Source organism: Staurois parvus, unplaced genomic scaffold, assembly GCF_062004578.1.
Source record: "Staurois parvus isolate SC_StPar_1 unplaced genomic scaffold, SC_StPar_1.0 ptg000581l, whole genome shotgun sequence".
Lineage (NCBI taxonomy): Eukaryota > Metazoa > Chordata > Amphibia > Anura > Ranidae > Staurois > Staurois parvus.
The window spans coordinates 7,074,232-7,099,534 of NW_028318377.1; the positions used below are offsets into that span (position 1 = coordinate 7,074,232).

General features: G+C 43.7%; 1 protein-coding gene across 1 annotated transcript in view; it reads right to left on the minus strand.

Moving 5' to 3' along the window:
• Nucleotides 1–25,303, minus strand: part of POLR1A (RNA polymerase I subunit A) — a 148,009-nt gene that overhangs the window by 19,809 nt on the left and 102,897 nt on the right. Inside the window, exons 28-31 of the mRNA XM_089692295.1 lie at nucleotides 23,617–23,743; nucleotides 16,201–16,305; nucleotides 9,055–9,318; nucleotides 391–591 (exon numbers count right to left, since the gene is read on the minus strand). Coding sequence (XP_089548421.1) covers nucleotides 391–591; nucleotides 9,055–9,318; nucleotides 16,201–16,305; nucleotides 23,617–23,743 — 697 coding nt within the window. The remainder of the gene's footprint in view (nucleotides 1–390; nucleotides 592–9,054; nucleotides 9,319–16,200; nucleotides 16,306–23,616; nucleotides 23,744–25,303) is intronic.

A 25,303-nucleotide genomic window follows, 5' to 3' on the forward strand; every position in this document is an offset into this window, starting at 1 on the left:
ATTGAATACACGTGCATCTCTTATGGATATGCCCTTCAAGTACCTAAATCTAACCCAACATTCTGTCCACTACAAGGGTGCTACACTTTGTTGCTGGTTTCTACAGATATTTTGACAAATTTTGAAGCGGAAGGCTTAACTGCCCCTGTGCTGGAAAAAACTCCCTTCTAGTTTTGCAACAATGATCACACATACATAGAAATCAGAACAATGTTTTTACAAAGGAAACAATTCATTGATGTGCTAGGAGTGCCTGAGACAAGATGCTTCATCCCCATACCATTTAGTGGTACTTGTACTTCTAGGAGAAGCAGTGCTGTCCACTGATACTTCACAAGAGTCAAGATACTGATAACAGAAGTATTACAATGCTTCTTTTACTTGACTTACATCTGAATATTTGAAGAGCTCTTGCAGGTTTATGCCCTCCGTGTTGAGAATCTGCTCCTTCTCCCCTTGCTTGTTGGTGGCTTCGTTAAGGAGGCATCTCGTTATTCCCTTTGTTTCATGAATAACAACACTGTGTGCCAAGGTCACAACAAGAGATGAAATGTCAAAGTGAACCTTCATTAATGGCAGTTTCAATGTGATCTGCAAGAACAACACAATCATTAAAAATTGGACTTTTGTACATACAAAACAATCCTTTTCTTGGAGTCCATTGAAGGATACAGTACAGGAAGTCTTTCACCAATAGGTTATACTGCTGCTTACAGGAGGATTGGATACCTGCAAATGAGAAAAATGTAGTACTGCCCATGATACTCCCTCCTACCATCAGCACTCACAGATCTAGTAGAATGCACCTTTACAGGTAAGGATGGAACCTGACCCTCAAGACCATAAGCTTGAATAACTGTCTGTCTTAGCCAACTAGAGATGATGAAATGAGAACTCTTATGAGGTTCATACAGGAGAACAAGTGAATCAGTCTTCCTGAAGGATTAGGGTCTAAGAAATAGACTCACAAAACCCAAATCGCATTCAGAAAATAGAGGGAGGTCTTTTGGTGAACTTGAGCCGGACTGAAGAACAATGTCCTGGTTGAGGTGAAAGACAGAAGCTACCTTAGGCAAGAAGAAATTCCTGAACCTCAACACCACTTTGCCCCTATGCAAAACCAGAAAATGTTTTTTTTTACAGGCTAGTGCAGACACTGCCCTGGAATATCACCTTGTGGATGACAATTGAGAAAGAAATGTCTCCAATGGGTTCAGACAGTGTGTTCTAAACCACACAGAGTCAGATTCAGATTCCACAGAGTCACAGAGGAAGCTACCCGGGAGACTCCCTGTATAAAGTCTTAAATCAAGGGGTGAGATGTCAACAGTCTTTGAAACAAAACAGGAAAGGCAGAAACTTGGCCCTTGATAGTACTGAGCGCCAAATAATAATTAGTGTTGCACTACTCAATGAAAAAAATTTAATTACTGTGTCACCATAAAACATCTCCTGATTAAGAACATAAGCATAATTCCAGAACAATATACAATATTTAATAAAGTCCGATGTGATCGATAGTGCAACAGTCTCTGTGCTTCTTAGCCAATGACTATATTTGCATCTGTGCTTCCCCTCATAATCAAGTGCTCCACCACAAAAAAGAATTTATGTCCCTCCACCTAAAATAAGACGGCCGCTCGCCTGAAGCCTAGGAACTATAAACATATATACATAGGTCTCACAAGCATGGTGATTCAAAACATGGACTCCAAAGAGCAGCAAACTTGAAATGCACAATAATGGTGGTTTCGCAAGATCACAAACACCCAAAAAGACTCCTCTTCTCAACTGAGTACATATGGGGAAGAAAGAACAGCCTCCGATCTTATAATACCATTTATTCAATGTAATATCATAAAAACAGCCAAGTTTGCACTTACAAACATGTAGTAAACATCTGAGAATTGGCACAAACACCGAACTTCCAGTCTGCTGCTAGGTAACCGGAAGGGAAGTCACTAAGCTCCGCCCCATGCGTTACACCACCAACCCTGGCTTCATCAGGAATAGGACGCTGAGTGATGCTCAAACAATTATGCAAGAAGGTTTCTATAGTAACCGGACTGGCATAATTAAAAACTATTCCATAAAACAGATACATCCCGCCTTACAATAATAAGCGAATACATAACTACATTACATAGATAAAAGGAAAAATTAAAAGGCTTATAAAAATAAAATACAATCATAACAAGAGATGTTTATTACTCTATCTAGTGGTGAAAAAGTATATATTACACCTACTGTATAATAATAATAATACTACAAAAAGCCTTCAATAAAATAACTCATATAATCAGTTTGCTAAACAACTGGTAAGATGATAAAATTAATTTAAAAAAAAAATCACAAACAATTAATATCGAACTCTACATTGTGACCTGACGGAAATAAAGTCTGTAATTCATATATCCAGTAGCAGGGGCGGACTGACCATTTGGAAACTCGGGCACTGCCCGAGGGCCCGGGGTCAGTAGGGGGCCCCATGAGATGCCCCTGGTACCTTTTTCATAGGCTTTTTTGAGTTGGGGCAAGGACTCAGGGGCCCCATGAGTTGTCAGTCCACCCCTGTCCAGTAGGATTCACGCTGACTCAGTCATAATTTTGTTACTACCCCTCCAATGCGGATGGTACTTTTCTATTTCCCAGAATTTTAAAGAAGATGGATCTTTATTATGTACGGTGGCTAAATTCTTAGATACACTATGGTTTTTAAAACCTTTGGATATATTTTGCACGTTCCCTAATTCTTTTCCACAGAGGCCTTTTTGTCCGTCCTATATATTGGATAAGAACACTGTAATGCATAAACACCCCCTTTCGTCTTGCATGTGATACAATCAGTAATTTGATATTGTTTGCCAGTAGTCGTTGCTATAAAATGATCCCTTTTCTGATTGGCTCCTTTTGTCCTTACACATCCGAAGCAGCATTTACATGGAAAAAAAACCTTTTCCAGTAAACAAAGAAAATTAATTTCTAATTGGAGGATTCACATTTTTTGCTATACGATCCCGTAACCTGAGGACTCTCCGATATGTAAACTTAGGATCTCCCGGCAGAACTTTAGATAAATGCTTATCCGCTGTAGGTATAGGCCAATATTTTTTAAATAATTTCTCGATCTGTTTATGTTGTATCCCATAGTCCAGAACTATTGGACAGTGTCATTTTGTTCCACTCTTGAAGGTTTATCTTTAATTAGTTCTTCCCTATGAATCTGATCAACTTTTTGTACTGAGAGCCAAATGCTGATCCAGGCCCAGCTGTAGGATGGAGAGGATTTGTCTCACAAAAAAACTTTTCTGGGGTGGAAGCCCCAAGGCATCCAAATCGGTCCTTGGGATGATCTGGTAGCACCCATGGAGCTCACCAGCGACACAGGTCCAGAAAATCGCTGGGTGTGAGGACCACTCCTTTGGGTCCAGAATGTGACAGCTGAGGAGGTCTGCACCTGGGATGCATAGGCTGACAAGTTGGTACCGTAAAATTCTGTCCAGAACAGAATCTCTCTTGCTGTGGCAAGACTTAACCGTCTTCTGACTTCTCGGTCTGTCCAGGGACTCAAATTTGTTCTGAGACAGCATGAGATTGGGTTGTAGAGGTATGGATTGAAACTGGGTAAATGGGACTACCCCAAAAAAAGGCTACCTTCAGACCCAAGACTCATGCAAAAGAGGAGAGTCGGACAACTCTTGAAATCAAGAACTAAAATCTGAGTCTAAAGTTTGTCCTGTAGAAGAAACACTGTGCTCTTAGTAGTCCAGGACTAGACCCAGATGCTTCAAACTCTGTTTTCTAAAGGTCCAGAATTCATCCTAAGCACTGTAATGTCAGGGCAATCAATCAAGGCTACATTGTCTGACAGAGCCCATGCTGACTGTCCCTTCAGCAAGCGATCATCTAAATATCCCACAATGGGGATGCCAAGAGAACATATCACTTTGGCCAGCACTTTGGTGAACATCTGAGATGCAGAACAGCAGTACCAAGGTCCCACAAAAAAATTAAATGTAGGAAACATTGACTCGCTGAGAAGATGTGGCATGCATTTACATTGTCTTAATGTACACAAAAGCAAGAAAGTTCCCTTGGTGAACAAAGGCAATTACACAAGTAGTGGATTACATGAGGAAATTCTTGGTTCAAATGAACAATTAGAGTTTTAAGATCCAAGATGGGGTGGATACCCCTTTTGGGCCTGGGAGTGGTGAATGGACTGGAGTACAAACCCGTGTAACCATTCTGTCACAGGAACTGGAGCAAAGATCCTTTGGTCCAAAAAACCCAAGAGGGAGCAATGCAAATCTGCTAATCTGTGCGGTGATATATGAATGTCAGAGGTGAGGGCTTGATGCAAAACTCCAGAATGTATCTCTAGGATACGACTTTCTGATCCCATGCGTCAGGGATGTAAGTGGTCCAAAAGCATTTTTTGCAAGCATCTTGGAGCAGCCCCCACCCCACTAGTTAATCAAATATGTTGCAGCCATGTGGCAGTAGGGCAATGCAAGGCGTAGACTTACAAATCCCAGACAGCTGGTAGCAAATGAGGATCAAATAGCTGGAGGAGTCTCTGTAGGCAAACAGATTAAAGATTAGAGGAACAGATTAGAGATCTACATAGCACTTGCAAGCTGGAGCAACAACAGAGAGAGGTTTCTGTGAACCTGTATGGCAAAAAAGACAGCTCTCCACTCAGTGAACAATGGCAGTAGCCGACAATGTTAACCCTTCCTCAGTGAAAATTGGTGGGAATTTTAAAGCCACTCAGGGACCTAGATAAATAAATTAGCTTTCCAATGCTGAGCTCCATTATCTTACATGCAAAGTGAGTCTTCGGGGACAGGGCAATTACTGAGGCAATGCCAGTGGCTCTAGACCTAAAGTGCCCTGCAGCTAATGGAGTCTGGAAATAAACCCACTGCCCTAAGGTCACTTCCAGCCTACCCCTGTAAAGTCCAGTCCAGCTGGGTGCAGATGTGGCACTCCAAGCCAAGCCAAGGACAGCCATACCAGATAACTGCAAGAGAGGATCCTACAGGAATATAGAGAAGGGTCATGACTGAAAAGAAAATTTGACTGAAAAAAAGGGGCTAGCAGAAAAAAAATGCGTTTGTCTTTAAGAAAATGGAGCTGCTTAAGAGATGTCTATTCTCCTGCAATACTAATAAAAAACCAAGGCAAGATGGTAGGAGGATTTATTCTGGACTGGCCAACACTTTGTTTACTGGTGTCCAAACCTCCTGTAAATGACAGACGGTCTCTCTCATTGACAAGACAAAAAGCACATTTTGGAAAACAAAACATTCTGTAGGGAAGAGAAAGAGGAATACACATAAAACCTATGTATACATACTGTAAAATCAGTTTAATAAAATCCTGTAAGAAGGCTGCATTCACTGAATGCTGACAGCTAAACACCTTACCGCAACCCCTCTATGACCAGGGTCAAAACTAACCTCAACGTCCAGACCCTATTTTGCAACTTTTTCAGGACAGATTGGGCTTTCATTTGCTGGGAAATGAGAATTTATATTTCCTGTTCTTTTATTATGTAAGAACAAACGGCTCAAAATAACAAAACTATAATTTGTTTTATATTTAACCTTATATTTTTCTGCCATTACCATAACCCACCACCAAATAAATAAATACATTCTCCTACTCCTGACAATTGCAGATTTGTTCTGTGTACCTGTAGTAAGGTCAAGAATCAATCCCATATAAATATATAAATATATATATATATATATACATACATACATACACACATACCTATAAACACAGTGGATATAAAATGTCTACACACCCCTGTTAAAATGTCAGGTTTCTGTGATGTAAAAAAAAGAGACAAAGATAAATCATTTCTGAACTTTTCCACCTTTAATGTGACCTATAAACTGTACAACTCAGTTGAACAACAAACTGAAATACTTTGATGGAGGGAAGTAAGAATAAAAAAACTAAAATAATATGGTTGCATAAGTGTGCACACCCTTAAATACTTTGTTGAAGCACCTTTTGATTTTATTACAAAGCTCACTTTTTTAGGGTATGCGTCTATCAGCATGGCACATCTTGACTTGGCAATATTCCTTGCAAAAACACTCCAAATCTGTCAGATTGCGAGGGCATCTCCTGTGCACAGCTCCCTTCAGATCACCCCACAGATTTTCGATTGGATTCAGGTCTGGGCTCTGGCTGGGCCTTTCCAAAACTTTAATCTTCTTCTGGTGAAGCCATTCCTTTGTCGATTTGGATGTATGCTTTGGGTCGTTATGCTGAAAGATGGAGTTCCTCTTCATTTTCAGCTTTCTAGCAGAAGCCTGAAGGTTTTGTGCCAATATTAACTGGTATTTGGAACTGTTCATAAATTCCCTCTACCTTGACTAAGGCCCCAGTTCCAGCTGAAGAAAAACAGCCCCAAAGCATGATGCTGCCACCACCATGCTTCACTGTGGGTATGGTGTTCTTTTAGTGATGTGCAGTGTTGTTTTTGCACCAAACATATCTTTTGGAATTATGGCCAAAAAGTTCAACCTTGGTTTATTCAGACCATAACACATTTTCCCACATGCTTTTGGGAGACTTCAGATGTGTTTCTGTAAACTTTAGCCGGGCTTGGATGTTTTTCTTCGTAAGGAAAGGCTTCAGTCTTGCCAAACTACCCCATAGCCCAGACATATGAAGAATACGGGAGATTGTTGTCACATGGACAACACAGCCAGTACTTGCCAGATATTCCTGCAGCTCCTTTAATGTTGCTGTAGGCCTCTTGGCAGCCTCCCAGTCCAGTTTTTTTCTTGTCTTTTCATCAATTTTAGAGGGACGTTCAGTTCTTGGTAATGTCACTGTTGCGCCATATTTTCTCCACTTGATGATGACTGTCTTCACTATGTTCCATAGTATATCTAATACCTTGGAAATTCTTTTGTACCCTTCTCCGACTGATACCTTTTAACAATGAGATCCCTCTGATGCTTTAGAAGCTCTCTGTGGACCCTGGCCTTTGCTGTAGGATGCGACTAAGAAAATGTCAGGAAAGACCTACTAGGACAGCTGAAATTTATTTTGGGTTAATGAGAGGCACTTTAAATGATGACAGGTGTGTACCGACTCCTATTTAACATGATTTTGAATGTGATTGTTTAATTCCGAACACAGCTACATCCCCAGTTATAAGAGGGTGTGCACACTTATGCAACCACATTATTTTAGTTTATGTTTAATTCCCTCCACCTAAAGATTTCGGTTTGTTGTGCAACGGAGTTGTACAGTTTACAGGTTACAATAAAAGGTGGAAAAAAAGTTCTGAAATGATTTATCTGTCTAATTTTTTTTACATCACAGAAACCCAATATTGTAACAAGAGTGTGTAGTAGACACACACACGTGTGTATGTATATATATATACATATATACACACACACACACATATATATATATACATATATACACACACACACACATACATGAGGTGTGACATTTTAACTGTTTTCCCATTCAAAGTAGACCCCTTGTGATGCTACGTAGTTTTCTTTCTAGACAACTGCGCCAGAAACATTCCCAGAATTCATTTTCCTGAATGCTGCACAGTATCTTTGTCATAGCGCACTGGAAGTCAAATCTGTGTCCTTTTAAGGATTTTTTTTTAAATTTTGGAAACAGACAAAAGTCACAGGGTGCTAGGTTAGGGGAATAAGGTGGTTGGTCAAGTTTCAGAATAGATTTCTGGATCAGGAGCTCGCAAACACTTAACGAATCATGTGCACGAGCATTGTTGTGGTGGAGAATCCACTTGTCAGGTCACAGTTTGGTTCTTTTCCTCCGAAGAGATTCCCATAACCTTTTGAGAATTTCCAAGTAACAATGTTGGCTCACTGATGCATCATCGTGGACATCCTCCCACCTGCCCTTCTTATCTACCTATGCCATTCAACAACAATTGATTTCTTCATGGAATGTTCACCACAAGAATGTTGTAACAGAGCTAAAAGTTTCACTTGCACTTATGCCAATTTTCAATCAAATTTTTATGTTAATCCACTGCTCCAAATTCCTGTCACTCGTTTTCCACGAACAGCACAATGCACACGTGTTATTTCCTCTACTACTCCATAAAAACTGGTCTGCAACCCAGGTGAGTGCAAGTTAGAACAGGTGAGAACATGCTCGAGTGTGAATGGCTGTGTGATTCACCACCACAGTGCTATGCAGTGGGCATTCCGGGAATTAAATTGTCATACCCTTCATATATATATACTTATTAACGGTATGACAATTTAATTCCTGGAATGCCCACTGCACAGCACTATGGTGGTGAATCACACAATATCACAATATATATATATATATTTGCTCTGAACACCTATGCAGGTGTTGGAGAGTATGACTATGGAGTTAGACACACCAGCCATAGCATGTACACCAAAGCAAGGAAACCTACCAAGAGCTTGCATAATAGCAACATGGTCATGGTAACACTGTAAGGGTACTCTTTTTTTTTTTTTTGTAAATCCTGTAGGTGGGTTTTAAAGCAAACATGCTTTCCCCATTCAGGGCACAGAGCAGGTTTGTATTAATGCCCAGCTTTCCAGCAGCACATATGTTTACTATGCTCCTGAAAACAACTGATAAGATGTAAAAAAAAAAAAAGTGCAATTTTAAGAAATTTGTTTTGGATTTTAAAATACTACATGAAAGGGCTTGTGCCATTTCTATCCTAGTCGCACATACCATTCAGGACCGACTGTTGCAAAACTTAAAACCACAAAGTAAAAGAGAGAACAAAGGAGAAATCAGAACTGATTGTGTTACACACTCGGCTGCAGCATTCATCAGTGTATTCTGTATTCTGCCAGCAGGGGAGCCACACTTTCAGAATACAAAAACGCAGCGGGGTGGGGATTCCCTCATCCACCGCGAAAGGGTGGATAGGGAGGAATCCTGTCAGATTCTTTTGATCAGCCCAATGTTCAGCTTAAGACTGTACCCATGGAGGGGACTACCAGGACAATACTAGCAATATATAAACCCGAGGCATCTTACCTCACACCACAGGCTCTTGTCAGTATCATACGAGTACTCTTCAACAGCAGTGTTGATGCTCAGGACATCATTGATCCGATTTTCTGCCAGCACTTCTTTGGGGAGGCCTGTTTGATTATTTTTCTTTTTGGATCTTGCCAAGGGTAATGAAGTGGGTTCCTCCTCATTAAGCACCTGTAAGTCAAGTTCTTCCTCCTGAGGTTTGTTCTCATCCTGCTGCTCTTCATCCTCCGGGGTCTCATCCTCTTCACTCTCATAATCCACCTGACAAAATAATGAAAAGCTCACCAAAAATGGCAGGGCTGGCTCTGTAGAATATAGGTTTAGTATTTGTAGTTCACCATAAAAAATCATTTTTAATGGCCAGATTAATTTTGTTTAATGTATTCCCCTTCCAACATGCCCAGAACTGGTGAACAGTAAAATTTACAGACTGCAAATTCAACATGGTTCTGTTAAAGAGATGTTTTGCTATTTGCAGCCCAACTTTGTCATAGGCAACAGAGGATCAGTATGCCATGCAGGCGTAATCCAACCATCATGCAAGGTATGATCCGACCATCATGCAAGGTATGATCCGACCATCATGCAAGGTATGATCCGACCATCATGCAAGGTATGATCCGACCATCATGCAAGGTATGATCCGACCATCATGCAAGGTATGATCCGACCATCATGCAAGGTATGATCCGACCATCATGCAAGGTATGATCCGACCATCATGCAAGGTATGATCCGACCATCATGCAAGGTATGATCCGACCATCATGCAAGGAATGATCCGACCATCATGCAAGGAATGATCCGACCATCATGCAGGAATGATCCAACCATCATGCAAGGCATGATCCAACCATCATGCAAGGCATGATCCAACCATCATGCAAGGCATGATCCAACCATCATGCAAGGCATGATCCAACCATCCTGCAGGCATGATCCAACCACCATGCAAGGTCTTTCAGTTCAACTTCAGCCAAACAAATGAAGGCTTGGATCACGTAACTGGTCCATTTATGCAGGAAGGTGGGGGAAACCAATATCCTCCTGATACTGCCTGGTGCCTGCTTATTATTATTATACATTATTTATATAGCGCCAAAAGGTTTGCTCAGCGCTGTACATTATAGTGGGGGAAAGTACATGAGACAATACAGTAACAAGACAAAACACGAGGGGTTCGAGGGCCCTACTCTTTCGAGCTTACAATCTAGGAGGGAGGGGATAGTGGTACAGGAGGAAGTGGCTGTGGGGGATGGAGTAGTAGGAGGAGTGTAGAGTGTAGATCAGCAATTAGGTGAGGGTGGGGTAAGCTTCCGTGAAGAGATGGGTTTTCAGGGTGCGCCTGAAGGTGAGGAGGGAAGGTGACAGTCTGATGGATTGGGGTAGAGAGTTCCAGAGGATGGGGGAAGTCCTGGAGAAGTCCTGCTGTCGGGCGTGGGAGGTGGAGACCAGGGAGCTAGAAAGTAGGAGGTCTTGTAAGAAGCGAAGATTACAGGTAGGGTGGTATTTTGGTATCAGGTTGGTAAGGTAGTTTGGGACAGCGTTATGAATGGCTTTGTATGTCAGTGTTAGTAGTTTGAATTTAATGCGTTGGTCAGTCGGAAGCCAGTGGAGGGTTTGGCAGAGGGGGATGGCGGATACGGAGCGGTTAGTGAAGTGGATGAGTCTGGCCGCTGAGTTCAGGATAGACTGAAGCGGGGATAGTCTGTGATGAGGTAGGCCGGTGAGGAGGGAGTTGCAGTAGTCGAGATGTGAGATAATAAATAAATGATAATAAATGAGCGAACGAGTTGTTTAGTAGTGTCTGGGGTTAGGAACGTATGTATTTTGGAGATGTTGCGGAGATGGAGCCTGCATGAGTTTGCCAATGATTGGACATGGGGTTGGAAGGACAGGTTTGAGTCAAGAGTGACACCTAGGACTTTGGCTTGCGGGTGGGAGTGATGGTGGCGTTGTTGGTCGTGATGGAGAGGGTGGGGTGGGGGGCACGGGCTGGGGGGAAAATGAGGAGCTCAGTTTTGGAAAAGTTCAATTTGAGGAAATGTAACGACATCCAGTCTGATATCTCGTTCAGTAGGTGGGCGATACAAGCGGAGACTGAGGGGTTGAGGTGAGGGGCGGAGAGGTAAACTTGCGTGTCATCGGCGTACAGGTGGTAGTTGAAGCCGTGGGAGTGTATTAGTTTGCCGAGGGAGGAGGTGTAGATGGAGAAGAGAAGGGGCCCGAGGACAGAGCCTTGGGGGACCCCAACAGAGAGGGGGAGAGAGGGCGAGGTGGTGGCGTTATAGGTAACGCTGTGGAGCGTTGGGATAGATAGGAGGAGAGCCAGGAGAGAGCGGAGTCTCTGATGCCAAGGGAGTGTAGTTTATTAAGGAGGAGGGGGTGGTCAACTGTGTTGAAGGCCGCGGAAAGGTCGAGGAGTAAGAGGACTGAGTAGTGGCCATTAGCTTTGGCAGTTAGCAGGTTGTTGGTGAGTTTGAGTAGGGCGGTTTCTGTGGAGTGTAGGGGACAGAAGCCAGACTGTAGTGGATCGAGGAGGTTGTTGTCAGTGAGGTTGGCGCTTAGGCGATTGTAGACCAAGCGCTAAAGGAGCTTGTAAGTGAATGGCAGCAGGGAGATGTATCTAAGGTTGACCAGGTCAGTGGGGTCCAGGGAGGGTTTTTTGAGTATGAGAGTGATGTGCGCGTGCTTTAGGAGGGAGGGGAATGCGCCAGTGGAGAGGGAGAGATTGAAGATATGGGTGAGGGAGTGTAGGATGGAGGAGGAGGGTGACCAGAGGAGTTCTGTGGGGACAGGGTCAAGGAGGCAAGTGGTGAGGTGGGCTTCTGAGAAGACCTTAGTGACCTCCTCAGTGGTAGCAGTGCTGAAGGAGCGGAGTGTTGGGGAGGATAAGGTGTGCGGGATGTTAGGTGTGGGGAGGGGGGGGGCAGGGCTGTTGCGAGGTCAGAGGAGGGGAGAGTTGATGGGGTTATAGTGGGAGGGAGGCTAGGTGGGGAGGTAGGTTGAGCATTGGCAATGTCCTTACGGATTGCATCAATCTTGGTTTGGAAGTAATTGGCAATCTTGTGGGCGGTGAGTGAGGTACTGGGTGGGGGGGTAGAGAGTAGGGAATTGAAAGTGGAGAAGAGCCGGCGAGGACAAGTGGAGAGGGTGTTGATGAGGGTAACGAAGTAGGCTTGTTTGGCGGCATGGAGGGAGGAGGTGTAAGTGAGGAAGGCGGATTTGTAGAGGGAGAAAGCTCGAGGGGATCTGGTTTTACACCATAATCGCTCCAGCGCACGACTGCGTCGTTTAAGATTTTTAGTGTGGTCGTTCCGCCAGGGTTGAAGGGGTCTAATGCTATGTGTGGTCAGGGGTGCTAAGGAGTCTAGGGCAGCTGATAGCAAGTCGTTGTACGCAGAAGTGGCCAGGTCAGGGCATGACAGTGGGAGGATACTGTCGTACAGACGGTCAGCTGCAGAGTGGAGAGGGGCCAGGTTCAGGTTGCGGAGGTTACGGCTGGTGATGGTTTGAGGTTCGGGGAGGTGTTAGAGGACCGGGAGATGGAGAACGTAATGAGGTTGTGGTCAGAGAGAGGGAAAGGGGTGTTATCAACCAGGAAACCGCAATCAGACTAATTTTATAACCTGTCCATAACTGTCTGTCTTTCTGTAGACCTAAAGCCATCTTCCTGGTCTTGCTGATCTAATAAGGACCTGTCTACATTGCCTTCAGCATGTTTAATATCACCGCCCAGAAAGTTTGAAATAGTGCCAAAGCTTACTGAAGTCAGCTAGCAGGTTATTTAAAAAGTCAGTATTCCCACTGTGGTCTGTATTTAATCTCCCAGAAATGGTGGTTTAAAGGCTTCAAAAGTATGCTCTTGTCTGAAAGCTTTGCAAATTGCCCGGTAAAGCTTGACATGCAAGCTAAAGCTGTATGTACAAGGTCTAAAGAAAACAACTTCTGTTCACTGAGGCAGAATTCTCATTACAGAACCTACTGCAGATGATCAGAAACACTTTATACTGTACATATAATTTATTATTATTAAGAAGAGAACAAAAAGAAGATATATAGTCAATTGGGCAGCACAGTGGCTAAATGGTTAGCACTTCCGCCTGGCAGTACTTGGTTGTTGGTTCAAATCCCAGCCACGGCACCACCTGCCTGGAGTTTGCATGTTCTCCCTGTGCCTGCGTGGGTTTCCTCCGGAAACTCCGGTTTCCTCCTACACTCCAAAGACATGCTGGTAGGTTAATTGGATCCTGTCTAAATTGGCCCTAGTATGTATATGTATGAATGTAAGTTAGGGACTTTAGATTGTACGCCCCTTGAGGGTTAGGGACTGATGTGAATGTACAATATATATGTAAAGCGCTGCGCAAATTGACGGCGCTATATAAGTACCTGTCATAAATAAATAAACAAACTGAATCACTGAGAGATCGGTTTACACGTTTCAGAAGTTGATTGGGTTTAGAATCTAGCACCACAAGGGCTCATTTGGATTGGTGACCAATGCAGGCAACACAAGATTCATTTTCTTTCGTTCATCCAGTGGGTTGAATGAAAGAAAATGAATCCCTCCCACGAAGCTATTGTATTCTGATAGCAGGGAGACTTCTCCCGTCATCAGAACACACTTATAAGCATGGCCGGCGGCGCCGATGGAGCAAAAATTTTCCAACAAGCTGGTTGTACAAAAGTCGATTGAGACATTGACTTCTGAATAGCCAGCCTGCCTATAGATGGATCAAAAATCATCCGGTCCCTGCTGAACCAGCCGAATTTTGATCCATCTATGGCCGGCTTAAGCATGTTAGTCCCCATGGGGAATATAGCTGGCATGCAAATGCAATCCACCCCAGGGACTACCATACTAAAGTGTATCTGTGTCTACACAGATACACTTACGTACAATTCTTTGCCATTGCAGTGAATGCAGATTTGTATTGTGTGTATATGACCAGCCCACTCAGAGCTTCCTTATTGTACAGCGTGTTTGGTTAAGGGCTCTGTTGAACCCGATGCGCTGAGCTCTGATGTCAAACAACTAGAACAGGGCATGTTTTGACTTACTTTACAGCTCATTCGGTTTTTAGAGCTATGTTGATACCTCGAATTTTAGTAAGTGAGCAGTTGGGCTGTCTTTTTGGGAGAAATAAGTCCACATGCACACTGGACTTTTTACAGCGACTGTTTTTGGCTTTTGACATTTTTTTCTACAGCCAGAAAACCCCCCAGCATGTTATCCTATGTGTCCATGTACACAGACTGCAATCATCGTTTTTTGGCTGGAAAAAAAAACTCAGGACTAGTGGGTTTCTAGAGGAGTTTTTTAGCTGTAAAAACGCTCTAACGCTGAAAAACGCAGTAAAACACCGCAAATCGGCATTTTTGGACTTTTATTTTTTAGCAAGAAGAAAAAAATTTTTTTTTGGGTTGAAAAAAAAAGCTAAAAAAACACAAAACGTGGAAAACGCAGCTAAACGTGGAACAACGCTAATGCAAAAAAAAAGCTGATAACCTCACGTTTTCAACATGACTTTACACAGCTTACAGTACCAGCGTTATCAAAACGCCACATATGCATGGAGCCTAAAACTGCTATAACTAGTTGTAATGTCTTATGATAGATGTGATTAACATGACCATGTAACAGTATAATGCATACAAATCTGCAAAGCAACTTGTAAGATATCTAAGTGTTCACTGCTACATTATTTATGTTGATCATGGTGTAAAACCTGTAAGAGTGCCAGGCAATTGCTTAAAGCAGCACTCCAGGAATTAGAGCACTTTAAAAAACAGATGTTTGTTTTTAAGGGATTAAGTTCAGTGATGTGTATGTTACCTCGCAGATTTATCTCTTTTATTCACTTATTATTATTATACAGTATTTATAAAGCGCCAACAGTTCGCTCAGCGCTGTACATTACAATGGGAGACAGAACATGCGACAGTACAATAACAATACAATGCGATACGAGGGCCCTGCTCCTTGGAGCTTACAATCTAGGAGGGAGGGGATAGTGGTACGGGAGGAAATAGCTGTGGGGGATGGAGTGGTAGGAAAAGTGGAGGTCGTCGGTAATTAGCAGGGGGTGGGGTAGGCTTCCCTGAAGAGGTGGGTTTTCAGGGTGCGCCTAAAGGTGAGGAGAGTAGGTGACAGTCTGATGGGTTGGGGCAGGGAGTTCCAGAGGATGGGTGACGCCCTGGAGAAGTCCTGGAGGCGGGAATGTGAGGAGGAGACTAGGGAACTAGAGAGAAGGAGGTCTTGTGAGGAGAGGAGAGTGCGTCTAGAGTGGTACTTGGATATTAGGTCGGTGATGTAGTTTGGGGCAGTATTATGGACAGCTTCGTCAGTGTTAGGATTTTGAATTTGATCCGTTGGGCAATCGGAAGCCAGTGGAGGGATTGGCAGAGAGGGGGGTGGCGGAAGCGGAGCGCTTGGTAAGGTGGATGAGTCTGGCTGCCGTATTATCGCTTTACTCCCAGCACTCTAACAGGAGAGATGTGTTTTGCTACACAGCAGTCGCTCTGCCTGCCCTTTGCCTCCACTGTCCATTCACAGCAGCTGCAGGACCCGAGACCAATAGGTCCAGAATCAGAAGTATAGCGACAGTTGTACACTCCCAAAGCTCAGCAAAAATGTAAAAACGCAAACAAAAAAAACAAACAAGAAAAAAAGAGAAAAAAAAAAAAAGCTAAGTTCACGAAGTGGCATACACCTCATTGGACTTAAAAGAGAAGTATTATAAAGGAAAAAAAAAAACACTTACTGGAGCACTGCTCTGCGGAGGGGGCGGCAGAGGCTGGCTCATGCTCTCGGTACATCGCTGAGAGGCTGAGCCAGGGGCTGCACCAGGATTCTAGGTGGATCTTGTTCATATGGTCGGGATCTTTTCAGAGCCTGAACCGGCTGAGTGACATCAGCTGACAGTGGGTTTTAGCCCGCCGTTGGCTGAAAACAGGTCACAGGAGTGCAGAAAGAACGGCATTCCTTTGATCCATAGGAAAAAGTACACCAAAAAAAGCTTTGGCTATACTCCTCCTTTAACCCCTCATAAAGGGAGCTGCAGGTACTGGAGTTCTTTTAAGCTGCCTAAATGTCCTTATTTGCAAGCCTGAAAAAGGCCTAAAAATGAGAATACTAACCTCCTCCTCTTGTTTCTCTCTTCTCTTTGCATCAGTAGCATCTGCATCTCCTTCATCGGCCTCTGCATCCACAATAGCTTCTTCATTGTCAAGCTCCTGGCTCTCCTGATGAGACATGCAACAGACATGACTTTCTGTACATTATGGGAAATCATATAACATCTACAGGCTAGATTCACATTTTCCATAAGGTTCCTCCCTGGTAATATTCTCCATCAACAGTGGCTGAGCCTCCACTCAGCTTATTTCAGTAACTCAAGGCACATATGAGGGACAAATGCAATTGATGTAATTACCTGGTACAACTCACAATCACCTGTACAGTAGAAAGAAGAAAGGGAAGAAGCATAAAGAGCCAGCCCGCTGTGCTGTGGCACTCTTAACAACATGCTGATAGGGGGAGAGAGCAGAGTGACAGAGAAGAGATAATCAGTGTGCTTTTTCTCCATTCACAGGCTGGGGAGGGAAAAGGTCTGTAAGTGTGTTATTTAAAGTGATCGTAAATACAACAACATGCTAGACTTACCTGCTCAGTGCAAGGGTTTTGCGGAGAAGCCCTGATCCTCTTCTTCTTGGAAGAAGAGCCTGCGCTCTTGGCTGCTCCCCCTGCCGAGAGCCCCACAGCAAGCCCCTTGCTATGGGGGCACTCGTGCGTACCTGCTCTCGAGCCCTACTCTGTGTGTTAATCGACACACAGGTCAAAATAAGAGGTTAAGCTGGGCTGGGCTGTTAAGGTCACCAAGAATGATAGTGGGCATTTCAGAGGAGAGAAAGTAGGGTATCCAGGCAGAGAAGTCATCAAAAAAGCAGGACACCGGTCCAGGACGACGCTAAATCACTGCAATCCTCAGAGAAATTGGAGAAAATAGACGAATACAGTGTGTCTGGAAAGAAGAGAGGGAGGGGTAGGAAGGACTTGGATTCCTTCTATCACCAGAGAGCACCTTCCAACTCCACCTCCTTTCCGTCCACTGGGTCTGGGTGAGTGCATCCAGTGGAGGTCTCCATGGGAGAGGGCAGGAGGAGAAGCCGAGTCACAATCTTGAAGCCAGGTTTCAGTTATGGCAAGCATGTTAAAAAAAAAAAAAAAGGGGTCATGCACATCTGTGCAAACCCTTTATCTCCCATTACTTTATCTCTCCTTCGGCCTGTCAGACAGATCCCCTTGCCTGTCAACAGGTCTGTTCTATGTGGCAGAGCTGTGTAAATCTCAGGATTGGATAGGCAGAAGTAGATTTCCGTTGGAAGCTTAAACAGCTAACATCACAGATAAAATGTCTATATTGGTTCTGTTTGCCTACCAAATCAGGCCTGGGCATCTAGGTTTAATTATCCCAGAGTAAGAAAGGGTTAAAGGATAAGTTCACCTTTTTGACAAAAATAATAAATGCACATTTTTTGGCAGGTAAAAAGACATGCATTTATAATTTTTGTCCAAAAGGAGCCTGGAAAGCATTGCACCAGTGATCAGTAGATCGCTGGTGCCATGCAGGTCTCCTGCAGACCTGTCAGAATATCTGCTTGCCGTACGGGATGTTCGAACAAGGAAATATTCTAACAGGAAGAATAAATGAACTACCATGGCGCTCTACAGCACCGTGATAGTTCATTGAAAACTACAAGCCGACAGCCGCTAAGGCTGCTGGGACTCGTAGGCACTCATAGAACACTGTGAGTGAGTGACGCGGCCATGTGGGCAGAGCCCCAGAGAACACTGTTTTCAAATCTAACAGATAGAAAGGGGGGGGGGGCGGCAGGCACAGCTGCAGCTATGTGAACATGTAACATGTTCCACCCTAAAAATGGGTGAAACATGTAACATACTCCCAAAAGGTGAACTTATCCTTTAACCCAGGGCTTGAAATTTCCACTCGCTTGCTCGCAAATGGCAAGTGGAAATTATGGTGGGGGCGAGTGTATCCCCCAGGGCCATCTTGCTGAGCAGGCTCGGAGCTCAGGCCGGATCTGTCATTGGCACTGGGAGCCGTCAAACTGCTCAATAGCTGAGCGCAGTGAAAGCAAAGCAAGGAGTGTGTGCTGTGCTCTCTGCCTCCCCCTAGAGTGCAGTACCTGGATCTGTGAGTGAACAACGAAGTACTGCAGCTTTTTATGGGGGGAGGGTGGTGGTGGTGTGTGTTTGTATGCATGTACAATTGTACATGTGTTTGTGTGTACGTACATGTGTGTATCTGTACATGTGTCTGCGTGTATGTACATGTGTGAGTGTGTGTACATGTGTCTGTGCGCATGTACATGTGTGTGTGTGTATGTACGTACAGGTGTCTATGTGTACACATGTCTGTGTATGTATGTACATGTGTCTGTGTGAGTATTTCTGTGTATGTACATGTATCTGTGTGTGTGTATGCGTGGCTGTACATGCCTGTGTGTGTATACATGTCTGTACGTGTGTGTGTGTGTGTGTGTGTACACATGTGTCTCTGTGCGTGTGTGTATGTGTGTGTATACATGTCTGTGTGTGTGTGTACAGGTGTCTCTGTTTGTGTGCGTTTGTAGGTGTCGAGTAACTAAGGCCTGGCTAGTAGCTCAGGACCTGAAATTTTAAGCCCTATTTGACCCCTTAATGCCGACAGTACGCAAATATGCGGCCTCTTGGCGGCTGGGCCTTGACGCCGAGCGGCCGCATATTTGTGTACCATTTGAAAACACGTGCTGAGAGCGCGCACCCAGCACATATGTCGGTGTGTCACGGAAAGGTCCCAATCTCCCCTTGTGATCAGGACCTTTTCCGATCATGCGACCGCCGCAACAGTAAATCACGACGGTCACATGACCCTAAAACCCCGCCCCGCCTCCCGGCATCTGAAACCCCTTAAAGGGCCGGGAGGTCAAGGAACAGCAGTTTTCTTACAATAGTGTCTTTGTGGACCAATACAGTTCCATCGTAATGGATTTACTTTGTTAGACAACACAGTTCTGTGCTCCCAAGATTCTCTCAAAGGTCTACACATCAAGCAACTCATTAAAATATAAATAAAAAATAATAATGCTCAGTGTTTGGCTGTGATCTTGAGTCCAACAATAAAAACAAAGCAATTGAAAGCGATCACTAAACATCACAACCTCTGCCGTATTGTGCTCTGCTTTGTGAAAGAACCAGCCGGAGGATTAGAGAAGTAACAGATTGCTGTGCATTGGGTCTAGCAGAATGAAATGAGCAGTTTATAATTGCTGGCTATCAGTCTGCAGAGGCAGGTCTCCTAGAATACACTACTATTGTAAACCTGCATTTACTGATGTGCGCATACTTGCACAGTGATTTCGTAAGATATCGGCCATGTGATCCGTCATTATCGAGACAATCACCTTGCCCATGCTTCCTCATAGTAAATTGTTCCTTGGCAGTTGACACCATGACTGGCTGCATGGAAAACCAGGTGGAGTGTGGACATCACTCCTCTATGTGATAGTACTCAGGACCAGGGGCTGACTGACCATTTGGAAACTCGGACACTGCCCGAGGGCCCAGGGTCAGTAGGGGGCCCCATGAGATGCCCCTGGTACCTTTTTGATAGGCTTTTTTGAGTTTGGGCAAGGACACAGGGGTCCCATGATCCCCTATTGCCCGGGGGCCCCATGAGTTGTCAGTCTGCCCCTGCTTGGGCCGCTAGGCCCAGGCACTGCAGGATACATAACAGGCAGTCACACCAACAGCAGAAGAGCAAAGAGCTACGAGGAAGACCCTGTCACCTTGCTGTACATGGGCAGGCTTTTTTTTTTTTTTTTTTAAGATGAAATAGGCAAGGATTGTATTGCTATCCAGGGCTCTGTTACATTTCATCTCTCTTACTGTCATAGTGACAATGGTTTCTCTAGAAAAGTGAAAAGAGTAAAGGAAAATATGCAACAGGAACAAAGAAAGAAAAAAATATTACCTTGGGATTTCTATTATTCCCCTACTCTGCTAAAATTGACTGTAACAGGTGGTTTATCTACCAGTTGCAGTAAAAGTGGATACTAATTAAGGATTTTAAAAAGGGCCAGTTCACACGGAAACGCGGCGTGGCATGGAAGCTATCGGCCTGTGGCACTGCTGAGGTGTTATGGAAGACCAGGATGCTTCAATAGCGGCCTTCAGCTCCTCGGCATTGTTCGGTCTCATGTCTCTCATCTTTCTCTTGGCAATGCCCCATAGATTCTCTATGGGGTTCAGGTCAGGCGAGTTTGCTGGCCAATCAAGCACAGTAATCCCACGGTCATTGAACCAGGTTTTGGTGCTTTTGGCAGTGTGGGCAGGTGCCAAGTCCTGCTGGAAAATGAAGTCAGCATCCCCATAAAGCTCGTCTACGGAAGGAAGCATGAAGTGCTCCAAAATCTCCTGGTAGACGGCTGCGTTGACCCTGGACTTAATGAAGCACAGTGGACCAACACCAGCAGATGACATGGCTCCCCAAATCAACACAGACTGTGGAAACTTCACACTGGACTTCAAGCATCTTGCAGTGTGTGCCTCTCCATTCTTCCTCCATACTCTGGGTCCTTGGTTTCCAAATGAGATGCAAAATTTGCTCTCATCAGAAAAGAGGACTTTGGACCACTGAGCAACAGACCAGGTCTGTTTCTCTTTAGCCCAGGTAAGACGCTTCTGACATTGTTTGTTGTTCAGGAGTGGCTTGACAAGAGGAATACAACATTTCAAGCCCATGTCCAGGATCCGTCTGTGTGTGGTGGCTCTTGATGCACTGACTCCAGCCTCAGTCCACTCCTTGTAAAAGTCCCCAACACTTTTGAATGGCCTTTTCCTGACAATCCTCTCCAGGCTGCGGTCATCCCTGCTGCTTGTGCACCTTTTTCTTCCACACTTCTTCCTTCCACATAACTTTCTATTATTGTGCTTTGATACAGCACTTTGGGAACATCCAACTTCTTTTGCAGTTACCTTTTGAGGCTTTCCATCCTTATGGGTGTCAATGATGGTTTTCTGCACAACTGTCAGGTCCGCAGTCTTTCCCAGGATTGTGATTCCTACTGAACCAGACTGAGAGACCATTTAAAGGCTCAGGAACCCTTTGCAGGTGTTATGGCTTAATTAGCTGATTCGATTGGGACACTTTGAGCCGAGAATATTGTACCTTTTCACCTGTATATGCGCTCTGAGCCAGCTGGGACTCCTTTTTTTATGCATAATGTCAACAGTCACACATTGAACATGTTGACAGGATTGGGGGAACAGCAGCTGTTTCTTTCTTGTCCAATGAACAGGCTGGAGTTGAGTTTCTTACCAAAGCTGTATTGCAGTATGGGATACAAACCTGGGTAAACTATCTAGGAAGGGAAAATAAATCACAAGACTGGCTGAACAGAAAAGCAGTTGTTAATGCATATGTTAATGCATTCAGCCTTTTGCCTGGAGTTCAGCTTTCAAACCAGAACTACCTGTAAAAAACGGTCCAGAAAATTTCTTATAACTCCAATTATAAAGAAAAAAAACAAAAAACGTGGGTTTTTTATAATGTCTGTCAATGAATCATCAATGGGAGGTCAGACGGGCGCAAGGCGATTCTCTCTCCGGGAGCGTGCAGCACGGCGATCGGCGGTGCGCTGTGTCCGAGGATCACCAATCAACGGAAAGAGCTGAAGCTGTCAGCTCGATCATGTGATCAGCTGTGTCCAATCACAGCTGATCACATGTAAAGAGGGAAATGCCGGTTATTGGCATTTCTCTCCTCACGAGTGGTCATGCTGACAGCTCACGAGGAGAGCCAGTAATCGGCATCCCTCAGAGGGGACATGTACACTGATGATCTGTGTAGCCCCAGCAGTGCCACCTGTCAGTGGACATCAATGCCAGCTGTCAGTGCTCATCCATGCCACCTGCCAGTGCCCATCAGTGCCACATCAATGCCACATTTCAGTGCCTACCAGTGCACATCAATGCCACATATCAGTGCCCATCTGAGCTGTCTTTCAGTGTCACCCATCAGTGCCAGTCAGTGCCACCTATCAGTGCTGCCAATCAGTGACATCTATTAGTGCCAGTCAGTGCCGCCTATCAGTGTGCATCAGTGCCACCTATCAGTGCCATATATGAGTGCTGCCTTTCAATGCCCATCAGTGCCACCTACAAGTGTCCATCAGTGCAGCCTATCAGTGCCCATCACTGCAGCCTCATTAGCGCACATCAGCGAAGGAGAAAAATCACTTATTTACAAAATTTTATAACAAAAACTAAGAAAAAAAGGTTTTTTTTTTCAAGATTTTCAGTGGTTTTTGGTTTGTTTAAGAAAAAATAAAAACCTAGAGGTGATTAAATACTACCAAAATAAAGCTCTATCTGTCACAAAAAAAGATAAAAATTTCATATGAGTACAGCATTGCATGACCGCACAATTGTCATTCAAAGTGCAACAGCACTGAAAGCTGGAAATTGGCCTGGGCAGGAAGGGGGTATAAGTGCCCTGTAGGAAAGTGGTTAAAGTGTTATCAAAACAAAAAACATATATATCAAAAAAACAATAACAATAGCAATGCCATGACCACCAATATAAATACTCTATTTAATAAATAATTTTTATTATTATTTTATTATTATTATTATTATTATTATTATTAATATATAATTTTACACATTTAATAAATGTGCTACAACTTCATTTTTAAGAGTAAACGTACAAAACCCTGGCTATACACCATGCGTAACCCACATATCAATGAGAAAAAGAAACAAAAATCAAACTTTGTAAAAAAAATGGTACAAAACTCAGACTTTCATTGAGGCCTGGGGATCTGGTAGCATCAAGCTCCCATCTCCCCTCCCGCTGGAGTACCTGTCTATCAAAGTTTCCCCCCCCCCCAGTGCTGCGAGGGACTACCTCCAATGCCCAGCATTTTAAACATCTGGGATCACTATTATGTTTTAAGCAGACATGTCTGACCAGCGGAAATTCTAGGCTGCGCTACTTCTGGACCAGGAAAGAAAGTCGTAATCAAGCAACATTCTTATATTTAAAAAAAAAAAAAAAAATCTTAGTGATGCAATTAAAATTGGATCTTAAAAAAGAAAAAAAAAAATCGAAAAGAGGAGCGATAACCCAACTTAAAGAAGTTAAACTTTATTTAAATTAATGTAGGAATAATTTGGTTTGTGCATACCTTGGTCACAACATAGCAGGAACAATTGGCATCCCGCATTCTCCCTAGTACAATCAAGTACGAGGGAGAACATGAAATTTGCCCCTGTGCCCACAATACACCAGTCACCGCCTAAGAAGCCAATCATGGGTCCCATGTACATTTTGGCATCCCCATAAATTTTGTACTTGTGGCTTTCTATGGGCTCTGGCAGTAGAGAGGGACTGCAGGAAACAGAAGGGAAGCCAAGTACAAGGTACGTATTGTATCTGCTAACCTGTCACTTGGCCTACTATGGATAACTGTTGAGTCCCACTGACTCACCTGGGATCCGGCACCCGCTGCTCCTTCATCCATATCTTTCCGTGTTGCTTTTCGGGCAGTGACCTCCCTGTAGGAGGCAAGCTTTGCACTTCTCCTCTTGATGGCATCAAGCATAATTTTGAAAAACCTGCAAAAGTCACAGATTCAAAGAATGAATATGGGCAATAACCAAGACCTGAGCACTCCACGTGCTGATAAACCTCCCTATTAGTGCAACTATACAAAATAAAGATCTTAAAATAGTGATCTCAAAACCAATATAAAAACAAACAACGTGTAGTTTAAATGAGGATTTCTTGTTCTTTGGAAAAACATGTTTACATCTCCGTTGTCATTCAAGGTAAACCAGTATGGAAGGCCACTACTTCCACATATGGTCAACAGCCTCCAAGCTGTAATACAAAAGCTTTCCAGCAGGAGGCTGCAGGAGTAGGCACACAGTGGCCAGTGGGTGAATCCGGCAGCGAATCAGAGGTGGCTGCAAGAACCTGAAGAGACTGCCGGGCTCCCTATGACGTTAGAAGATGATGACATTGGACCCTTCTGTGGCAGCGGATTGTAACAGCACAATGCAGGATTCATTGGGTAGGTGAATAAATCCGGCAAAAGATGGATCGAAAGGAACCGGCTGAATTTCAATCCATCTATTGGCACGCTGGTTGTACTAAGGTCAACCCATCAATCAACTTCAGTACAACCAGGCTGTCAGGTTTTTTCGTACAATCACTTGCTAGTTATAGCCAGAAGCAGTAATCTTTGTATTATGATGGTAGGGAAACCTCCTGCTTTCAGAGCACAACGGCAGGGATTCCCCCACCATCACCAACTGTTTTGAATCAAGTGGTTATTGGTCCTTCAACCATGGTTTGAAGGGAAGAAAATTGGTTTTCAACCCAGAAAATTGCAGAATGTATGACCAGCCTAAGTGAATTGAGGGTAACCTTACGAAACTGATAAGGAAGTGGGGGACGGGGGTTAAGTGTCTCTTTAATAAATCCAAAAGAAACAAGATATACCTGTGCTCAAATCCCAATAGCTTGTACATGCATTTATCTATCAGGTGCTAAAGGGGTGTAACCACACTAGAAGTCCTGAAGGAACCCTCTGCACAATGCTATATTCCCTTTCCAGCAAACTTTGCAATACAAAATAGAGATTATTAGTTCATACATATTGCAATACATGTTTAACCACTTCATCTTCCTGAGGATTTACCCCCCTTCCTAACCAGGCCATTTTTTGCAATACGGCGCTGCGTTACTTTGACAATTGTGCAGTCATGCAACACTGTACATAAATAAAATTTGTCATTTTTTTCCCATAAATAGTGCTTTCTTTCGGTGGTATCGGATCACCTCTGCGATTTTTTTTTGCGTTATAAACAAAAAAAGGCCAACAATTTTGAAAAAAAAACAAACAAAAAAACCACACAATATTTTTGACTTGTGCTATAAAACATATCCAATAAAATAAAAAAATAAAAATAAATTTAGGCCAGAATGTATTCTGCAACATGTCTTTGCTGAAAATAATCCCAATACGTGTAAATTAATTGGCTTATGTGAAAGTAATCCCTCCCGGCCAGTCCTATTCTGCTCTGCCAACCAACGCAAATGATACTGTGGGCACAATGCCAACATTGGCAAACAGACACTAAGTGGGGGAGCGCTACTAGGTTTAGGTCATT